The following is a 12,629-nucleotide window of genomic DNA, read 5'->3' as shown; positions in this document are numbered from 1 at the left end:
AGTGGTTGTGGCAATTTCTTAAAATAAGACAATAATGAAGTTTGCTGCATCAATCAACTCTTCCTTTCATGAAAGATTTCTCTGTAGCGTGGAATGCTGTTTGATGACATTTTACCCACAGTAAAACTTCTTCAAAATTGGAGTTGATTCTCTCAAACCCTTTAAAGCCACTGTTTTATCAATTAAGTTAATGTAGTATTCTAAATCCTTTGTTGTCATTTCAACAATGTTTAAGGATCTTTACCAAGAGTAGATTCCATCTCAAGAAACCACTTATTTTGTTCATTCATACGAAGCAACTCATCATCCACTAAAGCTTTATCATGAGGTTACAGGAATTCAATCCCATCTTCAGGCTTCGCTCCTAATTTTAGTTCTCTTGCTATTTCTTTTCTTTTTTCTTTTTTTTTTTTGAGATAGAGTCTCACGTTGTCACCCAGGCTGGAGTGCAGTGCTGTGATCTCGGCTCACTGCAAACTCCGCCTCCTGGGTTCACACCATTCTCCTGCCTCAGCCTCCCGAGTAGCTGGGACTACAGGCGCCCGCCACCATGCCCGGCTAATATTTTTTGCATTTTTAGTAGAGACGGGGTTTCACGGTGTTAGCCAGGGCGGTCTCGATCTCCTGACCTTATGATCCGCCCACCTCGGGCTCCCAAAGTACTGGGATTACAGGCGTGAGTCACCGCGCCCAGCCATTCTCTTGCTGTTTCTATCACATCTGCAGTTACTTCCTCCAATGCAGTCTTGAATCTCTTCTCAAAGTCATCCATGAGGGCTGGAATCAACTTCTTCCAAACTCCTATTAATGTTGCTATTTTGACTTCCTCCCAAGAATCATAAGTGTTCTTAATGACATCTAGAATGGTGAATCCTTTCCAGAAGGTTTTCAATTTGCTTTGCTCATATCTATCAGAATAATCACTATTTATGGCAGCTATAGCCTTACAAAAATATTTCTTAAATAATAAGCCTTGAAAGTCTAAATTACTCCTTGATCCATGAGCTGCGGAATGGACACTGTGTTAGCAGGCATGAAAATAACACTAAACTCCTTGTACATTTCCATCAGAGGTCTTGGGAGACAAGGTGCACTGTCAATGAGCAGTAATCATTTGAAAATAATTTTTTTTTCTGAGCAGTAGTTAAAATATTTAGTAAACTATGCTATTAGCAGATGTGCTGTCATCCATGCTTTGTTGTTCCATTTATAAAGTACAGACAGACTGAATTTAGAATAATTCTTAAGGTCCCTAGGATTTTTGGAATGGACAATGAGCACTGGCTTCAACTTAAAAGTCACCAGCTGCATCAGCCCCTCACAAGAGAGTCGGCCTGTTCTTTGAAACTCTGAAGTCAGACATTGACTTCTCTTCTGTAGCTATGAAAATCCTAGATGCCATCTTCTTCCAATAGAAGGCTGTTTTGTCTACAATGAAAATCTGTTGCTTTGAGCAGCCACCTTCATCAACAACCTTAGCTAGATCTTCTGGATAACTGGCTGCAGCTTCTGTATCAGCACTTGCTGCTTCACCATGCACTTTTATGTTACGGAGACAGCTTCTCTCCTTAAACCTCATGAACCAGCCTCTGCTGGTTTCCAACTTTTCTTCTGCACCTTGCTCACCTTTCTCACCTTTCACAGAATTGAAGAGAGTTGGGGCCTTGTACTGGATCAGGCTTTGGCTTAAGAGAATGTTGCGGTTGGTTTGATCTTCTATCTAAACCACTAAAACTTTTTCCACATCAGCAATAAGGCTAATTCACTTTCTTTTGATTTGGGTGTTCACTGGAATAGCACTTTTAATTTCTTTTAAGAACTTTTCCTTGGCATTCACAACTTGGCTAACGGGTACAAGAAGCCTAGCTTTCGGATTATTTCAGCTTTCGACATGCCTTCCTCACTAAGCTTAATCATTTCTAGCTTTTTTTTTCTTGCATGTCCTTCCAATGTATCATTTCTAGCTTTTGATTTAAGGTAAGAGATGTACGACTCTCCACAGGGGAATGTCTGTTCAGTGGAGCAGTCAGAACACACACATTTATCAATTTGGTTTGCTATCTTATATGAATACAATTCATATGGCGATGCCCCAAAACAGTAACGATAATAACATCAAAGATCATTGATCACCATAACAGACATAATAATAATGAAGTCTAAAATATTGTGAGAATTACCAAAACGTAATTGACACAAAAAGAGCACATGCTGTTAGAAAAAATGGCCCAGAAAGACAATTGACACAGGGTTGCTACAAACCTTCAATTTGTTAAAAATAAATAAATAAACTGTCTTTTTGAGGCAATATCTGTGAAGCACAATAAAGCAAAGCACAATAAAACAAGGTATGCATGTATTTGTCTTGAGTATTTTCATGTTACTTTAAAAGCATATAAATCAGGTTGTCTTGAAGTTCACAATTTTAAAAGAATAGTGTCTGGTTTGAAATAATAAATCTGAATCACAACAGAGCTGGCTGCTTTGAAATACGTTCACATTGCAAAAAGTGGAGTATAGCTCTATTTTGGATGAAAGATCTCCATAAGTGTACACACTTTCCACCTGGAAACACAGTTTTATATGAGTCTGTCTCATCTCATGCCATCTGACAGATGCATTTATGTATGAATCTTTGCTTCCCCTCAAAACATCTTTTTTAGAGAAGAAAGTGAAGTTTGCAATTTTTGCAGGCCACCTACATTTTCTCTTCTCAAGGTGAAACTTTCTGGCTGGAATCATTCTATTCGTAATTACAAGCAGCAAATACAAAATGCCAGGTGTGGAAGGTCATGGAGGCCTTCCCTGGAGAAAATGCTTTCTTCATGTTCATGAAATAAAATTAAATTGAAATGATTTCTAAATCAATCTTTCCAGACTTCATTATAATTATATTTAAAGCCAGAAGTATAAAAACTATGGGTAGTAAAGTCTTAACTGATCAATATAAATACTAAAAGTGCTCTAGAAAATTTTCAATGTATCATTGTCAAAACATAATATTTAGGAAAGTATATCTTTCAGAAAAACGTATACAACTAAGTTTAAATATTTGCCAAGATAAAAGTGATGCCACAAAAATTAAAGATAATAAATAATTTTTAAATGACACTCACCAAACACAATGGAAGATTCACAGTGATAATAACCATTACTTTGTTTTTTCTTCAGCATGGAGCAAAGATCTATGCGATGTAATATTTCTTCTCCAAATCTGTGACTGATAAACTTTTCATATAAATCAGGATCTATTTTTTTCACTCCCTTGAAATGAAAAAACAAATAAATCAATCAATCATTTCACCTAGGCAGCCAGTTCATAGTTACATCACTTTCTTAGAACCTGATTATTACATTACTACCTTGTTACACCACTGCCTACTGACGCTTGAAATGGATATACAACAATAAAATTGTTGTGAAGTTGTTTTTCAAGTCTCCCTACCTAGAAGGAGTTGTATTAAAAAACTATCAATAAAGAGTGTTAGGTTTAAATTTGGCAGTTTTCAGAACTTCATACATTTTAAGCTCCAGAAATAATAAAGTATACTGAGTTAAAATTTTGAGATACCAAGGAAAGATTAATCATCTCCAATAAAAATGGAGAAATGGATAAATTTTTTTTTTTTTTTGAAATGGAGTCTCACTCTGTCACCCAGGCCGGAGTGCAGTAGCGCGATCTTGGCTCACTGCAACCTCTGCCTCCTGGGTTCAAGTGATTCTCCTCCCTCAGGCTCCTGAGTATCTGGGACTACAGGTGCGTGTTACCACGCCTGTATTTTTTGTGTCACCACAAAAAATTTTGTATTTTTAGTAGAGACAGGGTTTCACTGTGTTAGTCAGGATGGTCTTGATCTCTGGACCTCAAGATCCACCCGCCTCGGCCTCTCAAAGTGCTGGGATTACAGACGTGGGCCACCGCGCCCAGCGAAATAGATACATTTTTTTAAAGTAAGGTAGGAAAAAATAAAATACTATAAATCTTTAAAAACTAAGGTGGATCTTAACATTTTATAGTGGAAAAATGCCCTAATAAGATGGATGTAATTTTTAAATTCCTTATGTGAGAATCATCTGAAAGACAATTAAAGATTACTGGAATTGGAGCAGGGAAGTCAGTGGATCTTCCAAAGTCTTCTCTATCTCCTCCTCCTTATTTTCAGTGTATTTTCTTAGCAGAAACAGCTTGTTGTTGAAAAATTACAGTGGGATACCCTTGGTACCTCTGTAGTTCCCCAAAACATGGGAAAGAATATATCTGCCTCTGCTATACTATACAATGGCCCTGCAACTCAGCCTCAGAGTCCCAAAATACAGTCCATAAGATTAAAGTAACTAGAATACATATTTTCTCTTTTCAATGACAAAAACTTATTTAGAAAACTAGTTAATGGAAAAAATTTATAAAAGCAAAAATATTAAATCACTACAAACTGCCACTGCTATAGTTTTATGTGTTTAGTTTTTCCTATGCCAATACAAAGTACATTTTTTCTCCTCTATAGAATGTGGTTGTTCCCTGAGTACTATTTGATAACCAGCTTTATATTTTCAGCAGATATGCCGTGTCAGTAAATAATATACAGATGTGCCAAATATTTTTCTCCATAGTACTTCATTGCATGAAAGTCTCATAATTTATTCATCCAATTATTTACTATTGGACATTTAGGTTGATCTTAGTTTTTAATATCATATTAAACATGTTTCTATTGATGTATGTTTTTGTTCAGTGTCTAAAACTGGACTCCTAATCTCTCCCCCTTACCTCAAAGGGTTATGTGGACTAAGTAAGTTCATTTATAAAAGTGCTTAAAACAATGAAATATAATAAATTATATAGAAACACACACATACACACAGTTATTATCATTAGTGAACTTTATATAATAACTTTATTCGAGATAACATTTCAAGAATAAAAAACATTCTAAGTAAATGGAAAATGACCAACCATTCTTGTCTTCTAAATGCTTGTATACGTGTGTGTAGGGGTGTGCAGGTTGGAGAAAGTCATTCCTTCAGACTGGAGAGAAGACTGGCAATAACACAGCAGACAAATAAGAACCTTCAATTTTCAAGAAACCAATGCAGCACCAACTAGCCACTATTGCTATAATCTTCACTTCCATTTTGTAAAATGTCATTTTTTAAAGAAATAAAACATGAGATTGACTCTAATCTTCTAGGCTTATTAATTTAATTTCAGCAAAAGGTAATGCTAACTGTTTTGCAAGAATTTTTCACAGATGACTTCCAACATGAGTCTTTACGAGTTAATTTTTACTAGCAAGTGAAACGGAATTAATTCCTTAACTCATAATTTACAGAGAGAGCTATGGTTCAAAAAGGCATGATACCTTTTGAAGGCACCGAAATTATATGCCCTGATCAGAAAAATCTTCAGTAATAAACAACCTAGAAATAGCTAAGCCTCTGCATTGTCTGATATATATTACAATTTCAACATGATCTTCATTCTCTGGAGAAATTTTTTGTGTGGCAATATATTTCTTTTTTTTTTTGAAGTTTTTTTTTTATTGTACTTTAAGTTTTAGGGTACATGTGCACAATGTGCAGGTTTTCTGATAAAATTTCTCTGAATTGATCTCACCATCCAGCTGCAGCATGTGGTGTTTTCTTTCATACTAAAAAAAAAGGAAGACTACGATTCTGAGAGAATAAATGGGACCTCAAAAGTGGACCATTTAGGGTAAGACTAAGAAGGGCCCTATTTTCTGAATGAATCCACTGGGATGGCAAAATAGTTTCAGAAGCATCATCCTCCAAGATTATATTTTAAAGCTAAAAAGGCTGGGTGATGGCATTATTTTCAGGTTGTGGACCCCCCACATTATTCCCTGCTTCCCTTCATCATAGGCCAGACCCTTCATCATAGGCCAGACCCAAGGCACTATTACTTAACTATCAATGGAGGTATACAATGTTAGGAGGGTTCAAAAGATACCATGAAAATTGTTAAATTTGATCTATAAAGGCTAAGAGTTAGGATTATTTCATATGTAGAAGAAAAATATGTGAGGGATCTTTAACAAATCATGCTATGGGTGTTGCAACCCTGGAGTTTTGAATATGATTGGTGATGGTCTAGTCCTTAGAAGGTTATTTTTGCCTTAAACCTAACAGGGACGAGACATATTTTTAAGAGCTTATTTATAATTGTATCCAGTATAAGTGACATTTCAATTATGCAACGTAACATTAGAAGAGAAAATAGGAGGTTAAGTATGGAATACCAGACTTTGAAACAATAAATTAGTGGAAAGAAACGTCAAACAGAAAAAAGTTTTCGAGACTATCTTAATTAATCATTAGAAATGACTGAAGTTTTAACTTATCTTTAGCCTAGTTTCAGTCACAGTTTAGGAAAAATTATCAGTGATTTTCAAATACACTTGATAACCTTTGATACAATGTACCGGGAAACAGAAATTTCGTTCTTGGTTGTAACTTGGCAGTCAAACAGTCCACTCCAGAGAAAATGCCATTGAAAGCATGACGAGTATTTTCAGAATCATCTGATGGCTCAATCTGATAAGTAATGGAAATTATTTACTCAGGAGGCACTCACCATATCATTTACATTTGGCTAAATGATGTGCATAATTTAATATGTACCAAAGAGGGCTCAGACTTACATTACTATGCCTCTGACTCTATTTTTAATACAGGAAGTAGACAGACAGTCACAAAACATGGAAATTCACATTTGCTAATCTCAAAGTGAAAATCATTTAAGATTCTAAAAAATAAGATACATTTATTCATCTTTAATTTCTATACAAACTTTTTGTCGTCAGAATGGAAATTAATATTAAGAAGGTTGAAACATTAATAGAAGATAACTTCTTATTGTTACTTGTTATAACAATCACAACTTCCATGATGAAAATATAAACAGGCTTCATATAAGACAAAGAAATTATCTGTCCTACTGTAGTAAGCTTGGAATTCCTGGATTTGATTTCTGCTTTGTTTTCCAATAGTTTATTGCTGTCATATAAGTAGCTATAAAAGAAATACACATTTCCTGTGATAATGACTTGACAACAAAATTAAGAATGTGATTTAAGAGCCAAACTCGCTTTCCATTTTGGGCATAGGCTGGTTAAAGAAGAATAGTAATCTCTTACACTTATTTTTGTAAGTGGTAAAAAGTTACATTTGTTTAACGTTATATTGGTTAAGAAATTGAAATCACTTTTAGTGATCACTGCCCCAATGAAAATGTACACATTGGCAATTCAAAGTTATGAAAACATTATATATTGGCATGGGGCTTATCCCTGGCAAATCTTAAAGTTCTTCATGACTCCTTCACCTCTTTGCATAACTCCATTTTTTGCTGTTATTTGCACTATTTCATTTTCACCATCCTCCTGATACAGAACACGTGGTTACCTCCTCGGCAGCCGCAGCCTTCCCTCAGCTGCAGCCTTCCCTCAGCTCCTCTGAGTCAGGAGGAGGCTCAGTTCCACCCTAGCCTATTCTTGACAGGGAGGGAAAGAGATGAGGAGTTTCACTGCACCAACCAATGAGCTCCAGAATAGCACGGTGATTTTAGATCATGTCCAGCACCCAGGGTGAGAACGGCCTTGCAGCCTTCCCACCTTCTCCTCTGGCCATTCTGGGCCAGTCTACGTGGCTGGGCTCTGCTTTGGTCCCCTGGTCAAATGTGCCTGTTTCCTGTTTTGCTGAGGCCCTGACACCCCACCAACTGCCTGTCAGTTAGTTTACAGAAGGAAATACAAGGAGTGATGAAAAATAGAAAAGTCAACAGTACTTTATGTGGCCCAATTATTGTGGCCCAATCTGAAAAAAAAATGATGCCATCTATCATCTGTATTACAGTAATGGAAAATATAAAGCATTTACTATGCACAGGCACTGTTCTAAGAACTTTTCTGAACTCATTTGATAACCACAATAACACTATTATCCACAGATAAGAAAACTAAATCACAGACAAATGAGGTCACTTACCAAAAGACACAACTAGTAACAGATAGAGCTTGGATATAGATTCAGAATAAGTAGAGAAAATAATATATTGAAAAGAAGAGCGGAATAATGATTTCAAGCCCTCCATTATTTACTTTAAAATATTAAAATTCTAAGAATATTAATCATTATTAATATACAATCATATACACTATCATATTTCCAAAACCAATGTCAAAATTACTTTGGGAATCTCTAGAAGTCTAAAATACATGCCCTTAATATAGTACATGAATATTAGTAAATCAAGTGATATGCACAGGTCATAGTAAATTAATTTCAGAGAGGGAGATAAGAAAGAATTCATAGATGCTACTTATACATAGAAAAAATCATCCAAATAATCCAGCCTGCAAAAAGAATGCTTCTTATACTGCTAATTTTCCAAATAATCAGGTAAAATACTGGCACAGATGGTCTACATTTTCTGGACCAGCTATTTATTTCCATATATAATATTTCTCAATTCTTAATTTTGTTTTATGCTAAAGCGTCTATTCAGTTCACCATGGGATTTCTTTAGGCACGCCATCTCCCTAACTCCTGTATTTATCAACTTACTTTTAGCATTCCAGCCTGGTTTGATGTTCAGGCTTTACAGAAAGAAAAAGCAGAAACTCTACCCTAGTATTTTAACAAACATTTACAATATTACACCTTTCAGCAAGTAGTAGGTAGAAACACAGCTGCTAGAGCTATACATTTTAAATCTACTACTGACACCTCCTTTTACCTATCCTAAAACTTTAAGAAGCGCTGGATGCTCCTTGGTGGCATCAAGTAGCTAGGAAAGCAGTCACAGAGGGAAGATAACATGATTCCTAATAACACAAGTAACGTCACAAAAGCCACCAAGAGAAAATGCTATGTTGCCTCCTGGTCCTACTGTGTCATTCCAGGAGGTGCTGGCATCAAACAGACCAGAGGAAGAAACATGGCTCTGGTTCACAAACATTTGGTTCATTTATATTGACTAAGGCCATGTTAACCAGAGAGAGAACAACAGGTCACTGGCACCCAAGAAGTTCTCAAGGTTTCAGGCTCAATACAACAAGCACAGTGCTGGAACACTGCAATGCCTTTATTTACAACACAGTCTGTTCCCACGTAAGCTCATTCTTTGTCTACTTAGCCAGCCTCAATTCTTTCTTCTCAAGTCCTCCTCCTCCTCATTTCCAGCAGGAGAGGCCATATGCTGTTTGGCCACATAATTGTTTGTTATACTTGCATGTGGCTTTTCTCAGTATAATGAAACAAAGAAGGGGCTCAAAAAATGAGGCATCCAAGAAAGATTCCTATATGCTCAGTCTCAGCTGAGCACTCAACTCCCTTTCATCAAACTCCAGCTGTGTTCTTGGCTTGGAACAGTCTTGTGGTCACTCGAATGTAAACAAGCTACAGCCTCCTCCTCCTTCCTATCATCTGTTTTCCTAACGTTTTGCTCTTTGGTACACGTTCTCCTGAATTTAGCAACTTAACCATTTATTTCCATACATCAAAAATAACACAAAATCTCCCACATATACTTACAACTTAATCTATTATGTTTCCTTCTTTCAATGCAATAGCTTTTTCCTTCTAATCAGTACTTTCTAACATTAAGTAATTAATGTCAGTAAGCCACTGGTATAAAAAATTCTCAGTATAAAAAATTCACTGGTATAAAAAACGTCAACAATGAAGCAGGAGAGTGGGGCTGTTTGGTAGAAAATCATTCAGAAATAAGTTCACAGAAAAATCCTAACTTTAACTTGCCCCATAACACTGGCCTATGTATTGCAACATATGTATATCATGGTAGAATGTGTTGTGCTTTTATAGCTTACAGGTCAAAAGTATGGAACCACTCACCTCAGCTGACTATGTTATCAAAAGACAGAACTTCAGACATAACTGTACCTCAGATACCATTCAAATGAGAGCTAAATACTGTCCCTAGACAGTGTACAAGAGACTGTACACTCTTAAAACATTTTAAATGCATCCACAGACATCACTAATTATAGCCTTGTAACTTTAAATAAGAAAGACCTAAAGCATTTTCCCAGATCCTCCTGCCCCATGTACCTGGTACTTTCTACTTTTCTCACTTTCTTATGAACTAATCAATTTCCTGGGCTCTTTTCCCATCAACATTCTTCCTTCTCGCTTTTCTCCCCCTCATTCTAACCCCCAACATCATTCTCAATAGGATACCTTACTTAACCTAACTCAGCCTCTTACTCTGCCTAACTACCCAGGAGTATTCCCTGCATACTACTTAGAAAAGATGCCCCTGTCTAACAGAGGAAGGGCTCCAACAACTGAATGTTAGAAGAACTGGGTGAAGAAATGGGAAAGAAATAGTGGCATTGCAATTTACATTGACACCCCTATAACTTAGGAAATGGAACAAGGAAGAAAGGTGTTCAATGATACAAGCCTTTCACCTTATTTGGCTTACAACTGTTCCCTGGACATCATAACAGATATAAGGGAGTCTGATAGGAAAAAAACAATAGCTAAATATGGAACAGTCATTAAACATATGACCCAAGAATCATGTGTAGCCCTTAAACCAATTTTAAAATGAATGTTTCTCTCCAGATAGAGCAAGAAATGTAAACAAAGACTTTCTAAGTATGACACACATGGCTATGTAAAATAATTTTTATATAACATTCAATTGGAACCTTGCCCACATTTCAAACTTAAACATTTAATTGTGAAATTTCCCCTTGTTTACTTTAAAATACAGATCGTCCCTGACTTAGGATGATTCAACATACAATATTTCAACTTTACAACGTGTGAAAGCAACATGCATTCAGTAGAACCTATACTTCGAGTACTAACACAACCATTGTTTTTTCACTTTCAGTGCAATATTCAATAACTTACATGAGATATGCAACACTGTACTATAAAATGGGTTTTGTGTTAGATGATTTTGCCCAATTGTAGGCTAATATAAGTGTTCTGAGCACATTTAGGTAGGCTAGGCTATCAGGTTGGATAAGGTAAATGTATTAAATGCATTTTTAACTTATAATGTGTTCAATTTATGATGGACTTATCAGAATGTAACCCTATCATAAATTGAGGAACATCTGTATAGAATTACAGGGATTACATAAATTTTCTTTTTCTTTTTTTTTTTTTTTTTGAGATGGAGTCTCACTCTGTCTCCCAGGCTGGAGTGCAGTGGCACAATCTCGGCTCACTGCAACCTCCGTCTCCCGGGTTCTCACCATTTCCCTGCCTCAGCCTCCCAAGCAGCTGGGACTACAGGCGCCCGCCACCATACCCAGCTAATTTTTTGTATTTTATTTATTTATTTATTTATTTTAGTAGAAACGGGGTTTCACCGTGTTAGCCAGGATGGTCTCAATCTCCTGACCTCATGATCCGCCCACCTTGGCCTCCCAAAGTGCTGGGATTACAGGCATGAACCACTGCGCCTGTCCGGATTACATAAATTTCCTAATGCACTCAGAGTCAGCCTGTATCTATAAACATTAGATTTGCTTTTTAAAAGTACAGTTAAAATAGGCATCAGACCAGTCAGTAATTTCCACACAGCCTTTTCTTTTAGAGATTTCAAAAATTAAGAAAGAATATTTTCCAAATTTTGAGAAGCACTTCAAGACTAATAAAAAAAGCAGTGAGTGTGGCAGGAAAAGAAAAAATCGACAAAAGACAAGGAATTGGTATCTATTTTAATAGAATGCAAAAAATTATATACACTGGCATATTCCCCTTTTGCTATACCCACTGGGTGCTACCATTGCTCACATAGACCCCAGAAAGCTAAACAAGCCAAACGACACCATCCTTTCCATGTCCATCACGTACCCACTTTGTACATCTTAGGTACCTGCCAATAGGGATATACGTGTGATGGAAAAGTTACCACCTGTTGAGAAGTATGTTTGATGTGATTTCCCTATCCATTCAGCTTATTCCCAAGTGACCACTCCCTGGTAAATTAAATTCTAGAGATATTTGGGCTGGAAGTCCAAGAGCACAAAGTTTACCATTTTCTGATTGTCAGGAGTAGGTCAGGGAGGGTGAAGAGTAAGGTGGGATCCAAGGGGACCAAGTCGTGAGACATGGAATGGGTAAGATTAGGGAGAGGCTGTTGCCAAAGGTGCAGGATCACTACAGGGAGTCACAAGGAACATTCTCCCAGGTAATGAATGGCCAATGAAAATCTCACAGTAGTGCTGGAGACCAAACTGGAAATTACTGTGAAAGAAATGTTCTGCTCTAAAAAAAGTTATACAACAAATTATTTTTTTTTTTTTTTTTTGAGACGGAGTCTTGCTCTGTCACCCAGGCTGGAGTGCAGTGGCGCAATCTCGGCTCACTGCAAGCTCCGCCTCCGGGGTTCACGCCATTCTCCTGCCTCAGCCTCTCCGAGTAGCTGGGACTACAGGCGCCCGCCACCACGCCCGGCTAATTTTTTGTATTTTTAGTAGAGACGGGGTTTCATCGTGGCCTCGATCTCCTGACCTCGTGATCCGCCCGCCTCGGCCTCCCAAAGTGCTGGGATTACAAGCGTGAGCCTATTATAATCAGATCCAGTTGTGGGGAAGGCAATAGCCAAGGAAGGAAGAGAGGTAGTT

General features: G+C 37.0%; 1 protein-coding gene across 4 annotated transcripts in view; it reads right to left on the bottom strand.

Annotated features, from left to right (window-relative positions):
• Positions 1 to 12,629, bottom strand: part of AKAP7 (A-kinase anchoring protein 7) — a 157,144-nt gene that overhangs the window by 62,597 nt on the left and 81,918 nt on the right. For 2 of the 4 annotated variants that reach the window (XM_055264097.2, XM_055264087.2), the window contains exon 7: positions 3,117 to 3,264. In XM_055264097.2, coding sequence (XP_055120072.2) covers positions 3,117 to 3,264 — 148 coding nt within the window. Of the gene's footprint in view, positions 1 to 3,116; positions 3,265 to 12,629 lie in introns of those variants that run through there. The other 2 variants (XM_055264106.2, XR_008654285.2) reach the window with 2 other exon arrangements.

This window comes from Symphalangus syndactylus, chromosome 2, assembly GCF_028878055.3.
Source record: "Symphalangus syndactylus isolate Jambi chromosome 2, NHGRI_mSymSyn1-v2.1_pri, whole genome shotgun sequence".
Taxonomy (NCBI): Eukaryota; Metazoa; Chordata; class Mammalia; order Primates; family Hylobatidae; genus Symphalangus; species Symphalangus syndactylus.
Note: the sequence above shows the minus strand (reverse complement) of the source record. Positions and strands in the feature narration are given on the sequence as shown.